At 38.7% G+C, this 18,738-nt stretch overlaps 2 protein-coding genes across 2 annotated transcripts in view; one reads left to right on the forward strand and one right to left on the reverse strand.

The window, feature by feature from the left end:
• The window catches only part of samd10b (sterile alpha motif domain containing 10b), a 57,044-nt gene extending 53,897 nt beyond the window's left edge, over window positions 1-3,147 (reverse strand). Inside the window, exon 1 of the mRNA XM_033969794.2 lies at window positions 2,888-3,147. Within this exon, the coding sequence (XP_033825685.1) occupies window positions 2,888-2,900 (13 nt within the window). The 5' untranslated portion in view covers window positions 2,901-3,147. The remainder of the gene's footprint in view (window positions 1-2,887) is intronic.
• Window positions 3,148-10,174: 7,027 nt separating this feature from the next.
• On the forward strand, window positions 10,175-17,604 carry prpf6 (PRP6 pre-mRNA processing factor 6 homolog (S. cerevisiae)). Its single transcript, XM_033969288.2, has 20 exons — window positions 10,175-10,407; window positions 10,567-10,729; window positions 10,802-10,920; window positions 10,998-11,076; window positions 11,490-11,666; window positions 12,385-12,608; window positions 12,683-12,839; window positions 12,924-13,086; window positions 13,877-13,995; window positions 14,149-14,367; window positions 14,745-14,867; window positions 14,960-15,081; window positions 15,246-15,384; window positions 15,462-15,581; window positions 15,894-16,070; window positions 16,152-16,285; window positions 16,426-16,517; window positions 16,596-16,710; window positions 16,788-16,914; window positions 17,051-17,604. Exons 1-20 carry the CDS (start codon window positions 10,223-10,225, stop codon window positions 17,201-17,203), a joined length of 2,907 nt encoding a protein of 968 aa, XP_033825179.1. The 5' UTR covers window positions 10,175-10,222; the 3' UTR covers window positions 17,204-17,604.
• The last annotated feature ends 1,134 nt before the right edge of the window (window positions 17,605-18,738 follow it).

An 18,738-nucleotide genomic window follows, 5' to 3' on the forward strand; every position in this document is an offset into this window, starting at 1 on the left:
CTCTAAAAATAATAATAATACATCAGACTTTTATAGCGCTTTTTCGGACACTCAAAGACTCTTTACAATCAATAGGAGCGACAATAGGAGATGACAGTGAACATCATGGGGGAATAGTTGAGTTTTTATTTTTGAGTTGAAGTACTGCAATGAGTCCGAGTTGCAGATGGGTTGTGGGAGTGATTTCCAGAGGGTGGGGGCGGCGGCTGTGAAGGCTTGGTCCCCCAAGGTTATATTGGAGGAATATTGGTGTAAAAAAAAAATAGTAATAATGATCAGTGGTCACGTATGAAACTAGTTTTAGAAGCTAAAAGCAAGTGAATATGATGTTTTTAGATGTGTATGGGCAAAAAAAGGCCTATTGACCTTATTCCGCCCCACGCACTTTTCCCGTTAATGTGATCAAACTGCGCTTTCTTTGTGGTGAATCACTTTAATTTCAATGGAGAATTTGAGAAAAGTTTTGCCACTAAAATCTGAAATCACACAGATTGATTTGTGTAAAATGTTCTATGTTCATTTGCACCAACAAGTCAACACTGCACCGATTCTCTGGGAGGCTTTAAAACAGCTTTGTCCCTATAGAACTTATTTAGTGTCAGACTGATGCAAAACAGTTTACAATAAAAAATGCTAATTAAAAATTTTAATGAAAACAATAATACATGCATCAAAATTAGGATGCAAAGTACAGCACATTTCACATTTGTCTAATAAACACATTTCATTTCATTACATTACATTGAATTTAGATAATATTGTCTGTATATCGTTATTGGGCTGCGCCAAAAACCCCATTAGCTCATTCCTATCTGTCTTCTATTCACTTATGGACAGATATATACTTACTTGTTTAAACAGGACCAGGACCACTACTTTCATCTCTATGCTCCCACTTCTTTTTGAAATTTGAAGATTTGCTTCACGTTTGAAAGGAATCGCACATCTCCTCTCTCCATCATCCTCTGAATAAAAATCCCGTCTTCTGTGGCCTGGACATTGCATCTGTCTACGTAGCGTCGCTTATTGCGCGGCTGCTTATCTCACACACAACAATGAAGCCAGATGCCCCGGCCGATTAAAGCAAACATTTGATGAATTTCAGCCACAGTGAATAGCCAAACATGAGCTGAGCATAATTATAAACCAAAATGGCCATGTAGCAATCCAAAGAGAGAGAAATTGTAATTCTTCAAGCAATTTACATGAAGATGAGACAAGGTTTTCAACAGTGTTTAAAATTCGAGTCACCCATTGTAATTGAGTGTCACCGGGCTGAAACCGACAGCTCACTGCATAATGTTACTCTGGGATTGAACTCAAAATCAATGCAAAGTCAACTGGACTATTAAGATGGGCATGTACGCTGACGGTCAGTCTACAATTACATGCAGCAGCTGGTGGATCCTTTTCAACAAACGTTTTGGTCCACTTTCACTCATATAGCCCACTCAGTGCTATTTGTTTATAATGTAGAGCTGCAGCAATTCATCAAAAATAATCATAAACTAATAAAAACATTGTAATTTTATTTTGATCATGGTAATCTGGACACTAAAACATATACAAAAAGACTTTTTATAACAAAGACCAACTATTTTATCCATCAATAACACACTTTTTTTTGTAAATATGTTCTATTTAGCCTTCAATCATCATATTTCAACTTTAATTTGGCTGAAAATGTATTTTAAAATATGCAGTGATGTAAAATAAAAATCATTGCTGACTAGCTGACCTCTAAAATCGTTAGTTCCAGCGCTACTAGAATGAAGTTTAATATTTATGTTGGTTATTATGTGCAGCTAATCTCTATGATATTTTATGCCTTTTTCTACATGTGTTTGTTTATTTGACCTAAGACACTTTAAGTATGTTTTTTTAGCTGATACCATACAGATGTTCCAGCTATTATTTTTAATTATGTTGGCAGGAGACCTAATCAAGAAGAAATAATTATTATGCACATTGTCATACAAAATCTCCCCCTGTAATTTGACTGTGCACAGTTTGAATAGAGCTTCAGCCATTCTTAAAAGAGTGGAGTATCTTACAACAGCACTCGAGGCAGCAGACAGTAAATTAATGATGCTTAAGTAAACTATGGATTAATTATAGATAGTCCAGTGTGTCAGTATAAGGCTCATATGCATACGAAGTGTCCTACCTGCAGCCATCCTTCCTGAGTCAAAGTAAATAGCTGACTGACAAAAAACAACTAGCACACAGACGCTCTCACACATATTATTGCCCTTGAGAAGAAACTAGCCCTGATTAGGGTAAGTTAGTCTGCCTGAAGCTGTTGCACCATCATGCCAAAATGAAAGGGCAAAACATTCACAATGCCTTACTTGGCACACTTCCCAAATAACATGATGTATTAACTGCTTATGAGCTTTGTCCCTACAGCCATTTATTAAATAAGATGTCACAGACCTTAAGTAGCCTAAACCTGAGTAAACAATGTTGAAAAAATGAAAAGTGCTTCAAAGGGGGAGGCATGAGTTGAAAACTGAAATGAAAACAACTGCTAATCCTTTCATTTTACGCACAAATGTTACCCTGCTAGTCACATGGTCTTAATGTTTTGTTTAAGCTACAGTACAAACGCAGAAACCTGAATTATAGTGACAGGCAAGGCAGGTGGCGCACAAAGAGATCTACTTCAAAGTGCTCTGTAACGCACAGCACAAGATTTGCATCATGAAGGCAAAAAATGTGACTTAAAGCCTTTTGAAGTGGCCCAAACATAAACTATTAAAACTGACGATGTCTATCAGATTAGATTAGATGAAAGTAAGGGAGACATAAGTAGATTTCGGTTGATAATACTTTACAATGAGATACAAAAACGCTCCAAACAGGACGTGGATAAACGCGCGCTTACCGTCCACAGCCATTCCCGGTCTGAGCGTGTACCTCTCCGTGGTGTCAGCAGGACTCTATCATCCTTGTAGAAAACGGGGGAAAGCGTTCACGTTCCGAGCCAAACAGTGCGTCCTCGTCTTCTTTATTTACTACATATGAGTGTGTAGTGTAGTGTAGTCTGCGCGTAGCAACTGTGAGAAGCGGAGAAAGAAAGAAAGAAAGGATGTACCAAACGGAGTCCTCCTCCTCCTCCTCTCGCGCAGAGCCAGTTGTTGTCCCGGACGCTGTGAAGGGAGCCCGGGATGAGGCGACTTCTCTCCAGGCCCCGCCCCCTTGTTCCAGAGCTCGTACCTGACCGCCGCCAGACAAAAGGTCATTACGCGCGCAGAGTCCAGACCAGCTGCTCTCGCGTCTCAGCTGCGCGTCTGCCCACTGCACGCACATGTTATTATGTCATCATGGCGTGGCATCATTTCCCCCTTTCAAGGTTTATCTGATGTCAGGTCAGGTAAAAGAGCACGAGTCCCAGATAGGATTATTTCATATACCCCTAGCCTTATTTTCTTATTAGTGATATTAAAACAAAACCTGCTTTCACTGTTATTATGGCATGAAAAAAAGCTTCAATAGAAATATATTTAAATATTGTGTATGACTTTAAGGGTGCATATACACTTCTCCTGTTTAACACTGATGTAGACTTGGTTTGATCTTGTTCTAGTGATGTCTAGTCCAAGTTTAGTCCAGTGCAGGTTAGTCTAAAATGTTGGTGTTTTGCAGGCTCAAGTGTGAACGCATCCTACAGAGACCTTTTAAAAACAGCCCTTGTACAGCAGTGAATACCAGTGCATAAGTATCACTAAAAAAGCTGCTCACTCCTAATAAAAAGTAGGAGAGATTCCCTTCACGCTCACAATCCTCCTTTTTTTAGCTGTGCTCTACTTGTCTGCCATATACTTCCACTGCACTACTTCAAAGAGCCATATTTCTGAGGTTTAGTGTGTCTTTTGCAGTGTGTCATCTCCAAACATATTCAGCTAATTGATTCTGCTTCCTTCCAAATTCTACGTTCAGACGACTCAGCACTTGAGCTGCACTTTTCCTACAGTTAAAGAAGTAAAATATGTTCCCAAAAGACTTGAGAGTGAGTTGAAGAATTTGAATGCGCCGGATCATCAAAGTGTGAACAAGCAGACAGGAAAGGGCAGAGAGACACACACACACACACACAGTTTCTGTTCATTCATCGCTATGGTTTATTTACGACTCAACTTGTAAGTACTCTTTGTCTGGCAGAAGTACTTTGTATCATTAATTCAGAGGATAGACAGTGGTGAAATATACATGGGCCAGGCAGCAGACCTAAAATGTATACAAAGAAGGTACCTGTGTTTTCTTCTTGATTTTTGTATGTTTTGTGTTATTTCAGTTTTATTGCATGCTTCAAATAAATGATAGCAGAAACTATATTTTACTTTGAATTTAAAATAAAATGGTCTGTTATTGGTTATTACATGTCAGTTTCCAGATTGATTCTCATTTAGCCATCTTACAACAACTGCACACTGCCAGAGATGCACTGTGAGAATGGGTACACATTGATCAAGAAAGAAAAAAAAAAAAAAAATCAGAAGGCAAAGTGCATTCCCTGGCCAAGATTACAAGTTTCTCCAATACTTTGCAAAGATGTGAAGTCTGGGATTTATTGCCCAGAATTCAAATGGGTGAGAGTTTTTTTGTAGCTAATTGGGACACGCACTGTCCATCCATGTCAAAACAATAAAATTAAAATAAAACTAAAACAAAACAAAACATAAAAAATAGACTAACATTACAGAAACATGTATTCATCTTCTTCCAGTGTATCGGGCCATGGAGGCAGCAGTCAGAGCAGAGATGTTCAGACTTCCCCCTCCACACACTTCCCCCAGCTCCTCCAGGGGATCCAGAGGCATTCCCAGGCCAGACATAGTCCTCCCCAGGGTCTCCTCACAGTGAGACATGCCCAGACCATCTCCCCGGGGAAGAGTCCCGGAGCTATCTGAAACAGAGGCTGAGCCACCTCAGCTGGCTCCTCTCAATGTGGAGGAGCAACGACTCTAATCCAAGCTCCTCCCATATGACTCAGCTATTCACCCTCCTCTCTAAGGGAACACTCAGCTACCCTTCATGGGAAACTCATTTTAACCTCTTGTATCCATGATCTTGTCCTTTCGGTCATTACCGAAAGGTAATTACCATAGGTGAAGGTAGGAATGTAGAACGAGCAATAAATCCAGAGCTTTGCCTTTTGACTCAGCTCCTTCTTAACCACACCAGTCCGATACAGTGACCACATCATTGCAGACGCTACACTGATCTACCTGCCAATCTCATGCTCCGGAAGCACTAAAAGCTATACTAAAGTGAGAGAAGTCTGATTTTGTTCTAAATAATAAATAGCTAGTGAGCATTTCCATTTCCCACGTTTCACTGAAATAAACCAAGGTTGAGTTGGTGGTGGTGCAGGTAGTGACCAGACTGAGAGATTTTCTATAGAATATACAAAGAGAACCAGTCTGGATACTAGGCTACAGGGCACATGCTCCACTAACTTGTTTTTGTCATGTGAAAAACAAACCCTTCTTAGTGCTGCCTTTCAAAAGAGAAATTTCTGAGGTACATAACAGTACTTAAGAGTGTACACATCTTGAAAAGTTACCCAGTGCTTCTTTAAGGGTCTGAGTTGGAGCTGAGTGTCACTTTGGCAAAGTTTGCCCGATGGGATTACAGCCGCTGGGATAAAAAAGAGAGAAAAGAGCTGCTGAAGACTTGGACTAACCCTGTGTGCATCTAAATGCATAAAAACAGGACATTCAAAGAGGGTGGATTTCAATGGAACTTAAGAGGCTCTCGCCTGCCTGTATGTAGTCAGTGTGATCCAAACCAAGCAGCTCTTTCAGGTTCAAGTGAAAAGCAATCTAATGAATTCCCACAGGAAGCTATTTACTCAGTTGAGATGAGTGTGGATGATAGAGAAGGATCCACTTTATAGTGTTAAGTTGTGGCCCTGAGCTGTTTTCCTAATCACCAACCTGGGGGAGTTTACCATGCTTCTGTGGAAGGCCTGCGTCCCCTTTAGATTTATTCAGCGCAAAGAGCAAAAATATGACAGAACCCATTTAAGAGATATATTTCCCTGCCACTCCCTGCACGTCGCTCGCACACGCTCCTCTGCAGCCTCTTGTTTGTGCTTTCTGTGTGTTAATGAGTGTGTCTCCAGTGAGTGGTGATCGGATACACCATTGTCATCGTAGTCTTTCTTGCATGATGACTTCACTCTTATACAAATCACATCTATCTATTTTGTCAATCCAGGCTTTTCAAAACAGCATCTTGATCTGCTCAAGATGTGTTCATAAAACCATGTCAGTGTTTATGTGCAAACGCTGTCCTCTGTGATCAAATGGCTGAATGCTTTTCTTTATAGCAGGAATAATAAAAGTCATATTCTAGAGTGTCACTTTTAAAAAACACAATATTTTTTCACTACTATATATAACATGCAAATATTGCCACTGACTGCGCCCTTGAAGTAGTCCTCATGAATTGCTAAACCTGGCTTACACCTTAGTCTTGGTTTTGATTTAGACCCAGTCACAGTCCAAGTATTGACTTTAGATAATCCTGATTTTGACACAGTTATGTCCAATGGAGGTTGTTCTTAAAAAGACAATTCTCTTGATATATAACTGCTTTTATACACTAATTTTCAGCTTGTCCAACATTATACGATTGGCTTACTCAGCTGAACAAAACAACAAATCAGTAAGGTGTCATTATCACAGTCTTAAAGGGCCTGTGCTACAGTATTTTCTAACTTGTTATAATGTTGTTTCCTCATGAAAAATATACCTGAAATTGTGTTTTGTTTCACTCACACATGTTTAACAAGCAAACCCTGCGTATTTAGTCTGTGCTCTTCTTTTAAACAGAAAACGCTCTGTTCCACCTTGTGATGTCATGTGATAAAACAGGAAATGCTCCACTGTGCTTTTAAACTCCATACACCTTCACTAAAATCATCTGGGTAATTTCAACCCCGGAATTGCTGATTTCTACTGAACTAAAGGTAAAAGGTAGCTTGAAAACTACCACTTCATGACATCACAAGGTGGTACAGAGCACTGGAGATGTAGACAGACTAATAATAAAGGGTTACTCAGACAAGTGTGAATAAAACAGAACACAAGTCCAGGTATTGGTTAGGTTTTTGATAAGGTAACAACATTATAACATGGTTTAAAGCTCACAAGAGTCTATTTGTGCAATATAGGACCGTATGTATATGAAATTAGTTCTGCCTTTCACATGTTAGTTGTCACACCAATTACACATTTCATCTGCCAACTTAACGACATGGTTTATGGCAATAGGAATCACATTATTATTCTTCATGCACTTCAGTCAAGGTGACCTTATAAGAGCATAGAGGCACTCAGCAATTAGGCTAATGAATTATTTCCAAACCTCCTGCCCTCTGATCTGAAATGTTGTTTTTATCAAATCATTAACATTCTAAACATCACATATTTCTGTTTAAAGTTCTTGATGTGGTGTCATTACTTATTGTTTCCATATGGATCAATGCTATACCTATTGCCGCAACTGTGTCACTCTCATTGGCTACAAAGGAATAGCCCTGATGACCTGCTCCGGTTGTAGCTTTTCATTTGTCTGCGGAATAATGCCTGCTGTATAATCAAAGCTAAATAAATCATTAGTAATCCTCTCAGACAAAGAAGTCAGGCTTTGTGTTCGATGAAAGCCTGTGACTAAGAGATGATAATTGGGTCCAGGGTGTGCGCAGTGGTGAAATATGGTGTTGTTCGTGTTCTGTTTTCTATTTTAGCATGTGTGATAAAGTAAATGTGCTTTTGGCCTGAATTTGTAAGAGACCCAAGAAAATATGTCTTTCATTCCATATCTTCTAATCACCTTGCACCGCTTCTTCTCATTTGTCTTAATTTTGCCTGCCAAATCAGCACCTGTAGAATTCCCTTTGCTTCCACTGTCAGCACAATCTCAGTCTTGCCTTTGTTTCAAGTCTATGGGTGCATTCACTCTTACAGAGACACTACATCAAAACTGTGATTAAACCTGGACCAAGCAGAGAATCAACTGAACACATCCTAAATGAGAAATCCCTACTAGATCTATCTTCATTAATAAATTAAAGGCCCTATATTGTGAGCTTTAAGCTATTTTACAACGTTGTTACCTCCTCAAAAACATAACTGGAGTTGTGTTTTGTTTCACTGTAACGCTTTATTATTAGTCTGTCTACATCTGCAAAGCTTACAATGCTCCGTTCTATCTTGTGATGTCATGAAGCTGTAGTGTTTAAGTTAACAACTAAGTTTTACTTTTTGAAATTATCCAAATGATTCCAGTGAAGGTGTGTGGACTTTAAAAACACCTTTGAACACTTCCCGTATTACCACATGACATCACAAGGTGGAGTGTTTTCTGTTTGAGAGAAGAACTCAGCATAAATTTGTAGGGTTTGTGTGTTAAACATGTGTGAATGAAACAAAACACAACTTCAGGTATGTTTTTGATGAGGAAACAAAGTTATAACATAACAGTTAACATTGTGCATACATATAATAACTTAACAAACTTACACATGCGTAGATAGACTTTTTTTCAACTTTTAAGTAGTACAGAGAAAGACAATACATAGTAATAATAACAATTGTTTGTTATGCAACAAATAATACTATAATACATTGCTATAAAAGTTGAGCATCCCTATTTTGTATCTGAATACAAATCCCCAGCTATTATGTTGTATGTATCGATCAGCATAGTGGCAGAGTGGTTAGCACTCTCACCTCACAGCATGAAACCTCCGGGTTGAACTCCCTTCCTGCCCGGGCCTCTCTCTGGAGAGTTGGCATGTGTCTGCCTGTGTCTGGATGGGATTCCTCTGGGCATTCTGATTTCCCACATTAATCCAAAAAATTACCTGTTGCTCCTATGACATTGAAGGACGGGCTAAATGCAGAGCCCAAACTTCCCTATGGGGATGATAAAGGCTAATGTTAACCTTATTCACAATTTAAGAGTCACTCTATACACAAAGGTTAATAACAGCTCCTTATTCAGACACAAAGCAAAATGAAGTAACTGAAGTAAGGCTCTTGTTTCACTGCAATCATTATCTCTTCTCACATCATGTTCTGTGCACATTTTCCTTGTTAATTTCTAATCAGATCATAAATGAAAAATAAAACGGATGACTCATTAAACTGCAGATTTATGTAATGACAATTTGCCCTCACTGTTCAGGGCAGCAGAAATAATTATCTTTAATGCATCATATTGAAGTGCCCTTGTTCTGTCTGCTAATATCTGCTTTCCATTATTAGAATTTATGTCTTTCATTTCTACAGATTCTACAGATATATATAGTAACAAATACACACAGATAACTAGCTAGCTAGACAGATAGACAGACATAGATAGATAGATAGATAGATAGATAGATAGATAGATATTCCACATTCGTTCATTAAAATTTAAATGCCAAAAAACAGCCAATCAACATGTTTAATTACCCTCACAATATTTCACTCTTCATAATCAATATGAAATGTCGCTCTGCAGAGACATTCTCTCGGGAAAAAGGTGATGTCTACCCTGAAGGTACAAGAAGAAAGAATGTGAATCTCTAATTGATAAATGAGAGAAAAATGTGTGTGAAATCACATATAGTTTTAATTACTTTCAATTCTCTTCATGTGACATGGTTTAAATATGTCTATGTGACTAAGAGTGTGAATTAGGCCAAGGTTACCTATAGCTCTATATAAGTAAAATGTTGAAGAATTGTATAGGCCCACTGAGCCTCTGAGATAATAATTAAGATGAAAACACTTAAAAGGCACATCAAGTTATGGTATCAAATATTAAGCTACTATTAAGAGTTCATCTGACCTAACTGTACCCAAATATCAAAAATATCACAGTTTTTATAAGTATAATCCCCAGTCGTTTGAGCCAATAACCTGTCAAAGAGTCTGTATTTCTTCCAACCCCTTGCGCCCTCATGCGGCCATTTGAAAAAAAGGACCGGAGATAACGCGCTTCGCAAATCTCGAATTGTATTTTTTATATCATCAAAGACTGATACAAAACGAAACTGATTTTATGTTAACGTGAATTTATAACAAAAAAACAACAACCTGAAAACAAACGAGCAAACATGGTGGCGCTATCACTTTTTTGTTAAACTTATACGTCACTTCCGGCTGCTAACGGAAGTCCGTCTGTTTATCTGGCGGTGTGGATTTTTGTCGTGGGAGCAACGATGGCTACCGCTGCTAAACAAGCTCCTAAAACTGCAACCAAATCATCTACAGGGGCCACGGGGGCGGCAAGTACACCCGGTGCCCCCCCGGTGATGCCCCTGGCCTCGCCTCTGATGGGAAAAAAGAAGAAACCGTTCCTGGGAATGCCAGCACCCCTCGGATACGTCCCCGGTCTAGGCAGAGGGTAATTCATTAGTAGCATGTATAGCTAGCAGCCCCCAGAATAATACATACATAGTTTCAGTATTGGTATTGGCTAAGTACATATTGGACTGATGCAATGCCGCTGGTGATGTATTTGAAACATAAGACAACTTCGATATTGATCAAATGTTTATTTTAGTGCTACTGGCTTTACTACCCGATCTGATATCGGCCCTGCTCGTGATGCCAATGATCCCGTTGATGACCGACATGCCCCCCCAGGGAAGAGGACAGTGGGGGACCAAATGAAAAAAAGCCAAGATGATGATGATGAAGATCTCAACGATACAAACTATGACGAGGTAGCTATAATGTAAACATGTTCAATGAAATTGTATTTTAAATAATTGTAACAAAACTAATTTATTCTATAGTTCAACGGATATGCAGGCAGCTTGTTCTCCAGTGGGCCGTATGAGAAAGATGATGAAGAAGCAGACGCGATATATGCGGCTCTGGACAAAAGGATGGATGAACGACGAAAAGAAAGAAGGTGTGGGGATGTTCGGCAGCACAGAATTGCTTTAATGCATTAATGCAATAAATAACCTATATCTAAACTATTTATAGGGAACTGAGAGAAAAAGAAGAAATTGAGAAATACCGTATGGAGCGTCCCAAAATCCAGCAGCAGTTTTCAGATTTGAAGGTTTGTTATAATGCTCACAAACATAATGCCTACATACAGTTGTATCAGTAGAAATTTTAGGACCAGGCAAAGACAAAATCTGAATTCTATTTGAGTCATATCAAGTTTGTCAGGTTATAGCAAAGTTCATGATGATAATGATAATAATAATAATGATAACTATAACAATAATACATATTATTGTTATAATAATAATAATAATAATAATAGTAATTATTATTATTATTATTCAGTAGTTAGAGACAAAAAGTCAAAAACAGTACTTCAAAGAAATAGAATGAAATGGTAATTCAGAAAATATATCTTGCTTAACAGGTGTATGAAATTGCACTTGCACAGTCTGCATTTTACTTTTTTTCTTGTCAGTATTTGTTACATTTCACATTTCACCTCAATTCTTGTGAAAATTGTAGAGAAAGTTGGCTGAGGTGTCAGAGGAGGAGTGGCTGAGTATCCCTGAAGTAGGAGATGCCAGAAACAAGCGTCAGAGAAACCCTCGCCATGAGAAACTCACCCCTGTCCCGGACAGCTTCTTTTCCAAACACCTGCAGACTGGAGAGAACCATACATCTGTGGACCCTCTGCAGGGGGTGAGTGTCTAAATACACAATGCATATTGGCTTTCACAATCATTACTATATAAACTGTGTTGAGCAGAATCATAGTTTAATCAGCAGTATATCACACACCAAAATAGGTTATATGTGACTATCCCATTTCTAACATGGTTGAATGGCTTGTGCATATTTTGTAATTATAATCTATGCCAGCAGGAGGAGGTAAAATTCACATTTTCACACAAAACTGTTATGACTCACAAAAACAGGACCTTATCATGAATTTATGGCTGCAAGTATTATTTTGCTAACTGATTGATCTGGAGTTTGCAGATTAATTAGTTGATTGATGAACAGATTAGTAATTTGATCGCACTGACTATTTGTTTCATATGAAGCTAAAGTTGTACCACTTGAAGGTATTCTAATGAAGAATATTTACAGACATTTTTTTTTTTTTTTTAAACAAAAACACCAAAGTGCACACATCCTGTTTCATTTTGTAATATCGCATAGTCAGACAAAAACCTCTAATCTCAGCTCATGGCATGTTCTGGAGTCGGGGTATTGACCAGATAATTATTTAATTATTACAGTTGCATATGTTGCATGAATTACTGTAAAATGTAGAATTTTGTTCTTCATGAGGATAATATACTTATTACTATGCTACAGTACAAGCATTTGTTATTATTAAACACTCTCATTTTCACCTTATTATTCTTTTTTTTTTTTTTTTTTGGTAAACTAGCTTGGAGGACTGAACACACCCTATCCTGGCAGTATGACTCCAGGCTTGATGACCCCAGCTTCAGGGGATCTGGACATGAGGAAGATTGGACAGGCCAGAAATACTCTGATGGATATGAGGCTAAGCCAGGTGTCGGATTCTGTCAGTGGACAAACGGTTGTGGATCCAAAGGGATACCTTACAGACTTGAATTCTATGATCCCAACACATGGAGGAGACATCAGGTAGATACTCTTTAATAGAGTCATCTGTGTAGTTTTCAAACACACCTTGTGACTGTATATTTGTGTGTTACTAGTGATATTAAAAAAGCCAGACTACTTCTTAAATCTGTGAGGGAGACCAACCCCCATCACCCACCTGCATGGATTGCATCTGCCAGGCTTGAGGAGGTGACGGGTAAACTTCAAGTGGCCAGAAATCTGATAATGAAGGGCACAGAAATGTGTCCTAAGGTAAGATACTTTATTATGTAACTAATACAGAGTTTGAATAAAGTTACGCTGAGTGGATTGACCTTTTAGTTATATTTTTTCTAGAGTGAGGATGTGTGGCTGGAGGCTGCCAGGCTGCAACCGGGAGACACAGCCAAAGCTGTGGTGGCCCAAGCTGTTCGCCATCTTCCACAGTCAGTTCGAATCTACATCAGAGCTGCTGAGTTGGAGACAGATGTCAGAGCCAAGAAGAGAGTCCTCAGAAAAGGTAATGAAAATGATTTTTATTCAATGCATGAGCAAGAGTATTATTTATATATATTTATTTGATATACACAGACTTTTATTGATGAATTAGGAAAATTACTTGGATGCTGTAGCTCACAAATAACAATATAAGAGTAGGTCTTATTAACAAAGAGCAAATACATATATGTAAAGATAGTGTGGGGTCAAATAAGGGACAAGTGAAATATATCAAAATAAAATATATTTATCTAACCCAAACATCAATATCAGCTGAAACATTCTGTACTTAAATTGTTAATAGTTGCATAAAAACACCCACAAAGACATCTTACACTTGAATATAACATTCTGCAGCTGTAATCCCGCCTCTTATTCAACAACCCTTATGAACTTTGTATCATTGCCCTAACACATGCACATGCACATACACATTCACAACACTTTTTCCCAGCCGCATACTCCACTGACAGAGATGGATGGGCTGTTTCCTGTAGTAGCTCTCTCTAGCCTCTACATGTTCTGCTATCACACTCCCACAAAGGCTTTCTCCAAATGCTTTCTTTTGGTACGGCCAAATGTGTTTTGGTAGTATTGTAGGTGGTAGTGTTGTAAATTTAAGAGAGGACATGTATGCAACAGCAATATTAATATTATTAGTATTTGCTGAATCAATTAGGAAAAAAAATATGTAATTCAAGTGTATTCATATTGCACGTTTAAAATAACTTAATCTGACCAAAGGACTACACATAAAAGTAATTGAATAATCTTTACATTTTATTAATTATGTGTATGGGTATTTGTTGTAGCTCTGGAAAATGTGTCCAAATCAGTGCGACTGTGGAAGACTGCTGTGGAACTGGAGGAGCCAGAAGATGCCAGAATCATGCTTAGCCGAGCTGTAGAGTGCTGTCCTACAAGTGTTGAGGTATTGCCATACATAGAGGACATCAATATTAAGTGACCTATTAAGTAACCTAATGCCAAACTACACATTTAATGTATACCAATGTAACAGATATCAAAGAATATATAATTTATCTTATTCAATCAAAAATCAAAATTTTTTATTTTCTTCCAGCTTTGGCTTGCTCTTGCTCGGTTAGAGACTTATGAAAATGCTCGCCGTGTACTGAATAAGGCTCGTGAGAACATCCCCACTGACCGCCACATCTGGATCACTGCTGCAAAGCTGGAGGAGGCCAATGGCAACACTCAGATGGTAGAGAAGATTATTGACAGAGCCATCACCTCTCTACGTGCCAATGGGGTGGAGATCAACAGAGAACAGTGGATTCAGGTACTGTAAAAGTTGTGACTGGTGTTTGTGTGTTTTGAGTTCAACTTCATTGATCTACGTATGCGTCATTGTCATTTTAATTGTACATTACCAGCTCTCAGATGTTGACAGATTAAATACCAATTATTTGTCTGGGCAAGTTTTTTTTTTTTTTTACCTTGGGCAAAAGTTGTGTATTTTATGCCAATACTTTTATCGTAACAATAATAACCGATTTATCATTTGGCATTGCTTCAAAAGGTGTGTCATTTTAATAACGTCTTATTAGTCACACAAACACATATTTGTATTTTAGTCACAATATTCCACATTCTCATAGTTTCCCTCTGTTTTGACCTGTTTGAGTAAATAATTCTGAATAATGTTTTGATATGCAGGATGCAGAGGAGTGCGATAAAGCAGGGAGCGTGGCCACGTGCCAGGCTGTGATAAGGGCTGTCATCGGGATTGGCATTGAAGAGGAAGATTGTAAACACACCTGGATGGAGGATGCAGACAGTGTATGTTTTACAAGTTACAAACTTATACAAGATCCTTATAATTTGATAATGATTAATTTAGTTTTACAACCTAATTGCCATCTCTGTTTCAGTGTGTTGCTCATGGAGCGTTAGAGTGTGCTAGAGCCATCTATGCCCATGCGCTCCAAGTTTTTCCCAGCAAGAAAAGTGTTTGGCTCAGAGCTGCGTACTTTGAGAAAAGCCATGGCACAAGGTAAGCCCATTTGATCCATTATTTGTTTTTAATCTTTTAAACACCTATGAGGTATAACATCTGGACGGTTAGATCGCTTAATAATTGCACCTCTTGAGCTTTTCATAGACAGTGCTTTTCCTGATGATTGTTGGTGTTGGTTCTAATGTACCGCTTGTTCCCAGGGAGTCTCTGGAAGCCCTTCTGCAGAGGGCTGTTGCTCACTGTCCCAAAGCTGAGGTGTTATGGCTGATGGGGGCTAAGTCCAAATGGCTGGCTGGAGATGTGCCTGCTGCCAGAAGTATTCTGGCTTTGGCTTTTCAGGTAAAAAAAAAAAAGAGAGAGTTGTGTTACACTGTAAATAGTCATAACCATTTATTACTATTATTTTACTTTTTCAGGCCAATCCCAACAGTGAGGAGATCTGGTTAGCTGCGGTCAAGCTAGAGTCTGAAAACAATGAGTACGAGCGAGCACGTCGACTGTTGGCCAAGGCCCGGAGCAGTGCCCCTACAGCTCGGGTAGGTTTAAAACTAAATAAATGCTCTTTCCTAGATAATGATTTAAAGTATTGCAAAACACCCCATGAGGGTATTAAATATAATTTTATATTATAAAGACTGATGATTTTGTTGTATCTATGGGTATTTATTTGTTCTTTAGATACACAAAGCCCCTCTTACTGCTTTATTATATTGTTGACGCATATTGCTAAGCGATTTAGTGTATGGATGGAGTGCTAGTTAAAAGGAATTTGTGTTTAGTTACCTATGTGTTGCCATCTGGGGGGAATATTGCGATCAGTCTATTTCTGTTTTTTGTATGTTCTTTAGGTCTTTATGAAGTCAGTAAAATTAGAATGGGTTCTTGGAAACATTGAAGCTGCCCATGACTTGTGCACTGAAGCTCTCAAACATTACGAGGACTTCCCCAAACTGTGGATGATGAGAGGCCAGATAGAAGAGCAATGTGAAAACATGGACAAGGCCAGAGAGGCCTACAACCAGGGGGTGAGCTAACCCTAACTGCTGGAAATATTATTATTTGTCCATTTTGAACAATCATGTTATATTTAAAATTCTTGGTTTTAGCTTAAAAAGTGTCCACATTCGATGCCACTGTGGTTGCTTTTGTCTCGTCTTGAAGAAAGAGTGGGTCAGCTGACGAGAGCCAGAGCAATTCTTGAAAAGGCTCGTCTCAAGAACCCTCAGAGCCCCGAACTTTGGTGAGAAACTTAGCATTTATTACATCCATTGTATACGATGGTATCTTAATATACAATCAAAGAATGTCACCAAACAAATTCTTATCATTGTTTGTACAACTTTACTTTCAATGTCACTTCTATTTCAATTTGTATATTAGGTTGGAATCAGTGAGACTAGAGTTCCGGGGTGGACTGAAAAACATTGCAAACACACTGATGGCAAAAGCCCTGCAAGAGTGTCCAAATTCAGGTATACTATATTTGTTCTCAAATGTACAGTTAAACTTGCACTAGGCACATATTCATTCCCCTTTCTTTTTGTTTGTAGGTATCCTGTGGGCAGAGGCAGTGTTTTTAGAGGCCAGACCCCAAAGAAAGACCAAGAGTGTGGATGCTTTGAAGAAGTGTGAACATGATCCTCATGTACTGCTCGCTGTGGCCAAGTATGCCTCATATTTAATAAATAATATTTGCTATGGCATATTTGCTCATGAAGTATTAACTGTGCTATGTGTTATAGATTGTTCTGGAGTGAGCGCAAAATCACCAAAGCCAGAGAATGGTTCCTGAGAACAGTGAAGATTGAGCCAGATCTGGGAGATGCTTGGGCTCTTTTTTACAAGTTTGAATTGCAACATGGTACAGAGGTGAGGCTTACCGACTTTAAGTCAGTATTACTCTTTAATACATCTATACTATGAGTCTGACGGCAAGTTTAAATGTTTCCACCTAAGGAACTATGTACATCTTTTATCTATTGTCTTTCCCACTCTCGCCCCTCAGGAGCAGCAGGAGGAGGTGCGGAAGCGGTGTGAAAACGCTGAGCCTCGTCACGGGGAATTGTGGTGTGCAGAGTCTAAACATGTCTTGAACTGGCAGAAAAACACTGGAGAGATACTAGCTCTGGTCGCCAGCAAAATCAAGAACACTTTCTGAGTTTGGTCAATAATGCCTTTAAAAGATCTGATGGACTACAGTTGGCTGGACCACCTTCTCAACATCACCCAGATTATCATCCCACTGCAATATTTTAAGTCTGTTTGTGCCCTGGATAAAGCAGCTTGGCAGTTTTGTCATCCTTACATGGCTTTTGTTTCATGTGCACCATGTACTTGTTGTTAGCTGTTGCTTTTTAAAACATATACTCTTTGTATATATTATGGAAACGGCATTAGATTTTGTCCAAATTTCTCTACATTACAAAAATGAAAACTGATTTGTATAAAATATAATACATTTTTTGGCTTAAAAACATATTTTTTTCTACATAGTTGATTTCATCTGTCATGGAATCCAATAAACACCCAGTCAGGGCACATTAAGGGACTTGACAGGTCCATTGCTTCATGCCTTTTCTTAACATAAAACATGGTTATTTTGGTTGAGCCGGACCACACACATGCGCCTATAAAGTTATTTGGATGAACCTATACCCGAAAAAGTTGAAAGCAGATGATTAATGGCAGAAATTTCCATGGAATTAATGACACTGGAGTTTGGTGAAATTTAAAGCCAAGCGCTGACGGTCCGTGACGGGAGGCAAAAGCACGGCGGTGATGTTGGAAAATCGCTGCAGCATAACGGAAGTAGGCCGTCTCAAACGTAACCAATCTGCCATACTGCCTTCAAAATACAAGAAACCACCGAGCTGGAGAAAGTCAGGAGGCGGCTCCGTGTGGCAGTGATGGCTTTACACGTTTGAGGATCTCAAGAACAACATGATAAATGGTAATAACGCGGGATGGCGCAATGTAATTACGTCTTTAGAGCGCGTGGAAGTGCGCGTCGTGCACTGTCCATCTTGCTTTTATCCTCTGCTGATTTAAAGTTGTTTTAACAATTAAATGTTTTATTCTCAGTGTGTGACCAGAGCTCAATTACGCGTTGTCGTCGTGTTGGTCCTTTTGGTGAACTCTGGTGGTAAACGCCGATGTAATTACACGGAGATCCTTGGCACATACAGAGGACTGATCTTCATTGAGTTGCAAAGTCTTGTGCGTTCACGTTTATCTAAACTGTGAATTTTGTACTATACTGTGATGCCCTCTAGTGTTTATAAATGAAATGCAGACATTTGCTTTATCTTTATTTTAAATTGGTGTATGAGTATTTTTTTGTTTTCTTTGTAACATTTTAATTTCTTCTTTTTTTGTAGAATATTACAACTTCTTATAACACTTCCAAAGAGAAAAGCCTGTGTCCCTCTGTGAAGGTAACTGATGGTAGCATAATTGTATCATTTTCAGCACCATGGACAGAGAAAATAATAACGACAAATGTTTGCTTTTCAGCAAATTGAGGTGATTAATATGATAAATGTATTTGTATCACACACAGGCGCATCGTATCTTAGGCTCAATTTATGATATGACACTGTGGATGAGGTGTCAGATTGGAGGCAAACAGTCTGAACTGAACCACCCACTGGAAAGCATGGAGCAAGTCATTATTCACAACTGCAGCCCGGGTTA

Source organism: Periophthalmus magnuspinnatus, chromosome 7 (assembly GCF_009829125.3).
Source record: "Periophthalmus magnuspinnatus isolate fPerMag1 chromosome 7, fPerMag1.2.pri, whole genome shotgun sequence".
Taxonomy (NCBI): domain Eukaryota; kingdom Metazoa; phylum Chordata; class Actinopteri; order Gobiiformes; family Gobiidae; genus Periophthalmus; species Periophthalmus magnuspinnatus.

What these genes read in the sequence shown, in the direction of transcription:
- prpf6 (XM_033969288.2), top strand. Translation starts at nt 10,223, where the DNA reads ATGGCTACCGCTGCTAAACAAGCTCCTAAAACTGCAACCAAATCATCT. An exon ending in GAACGACGAAAAGAAAGAAG is followed by an intron (nt 10,921 to 10,997) that starts GTGTGGGGATGT and finishes AACTATTTATAG; the next exon opens with GGAACTGAGAGAAAAAGAAG. An exon ending in CCTCAGAGCCCCGAACTTTG is followed by an intron (nt 16,286 to 16,425) that starts GTGAGAAACTTA and finishes TTTGTATATTAG; the next exon opens with GTTGGAATCAGTGAGACTAG.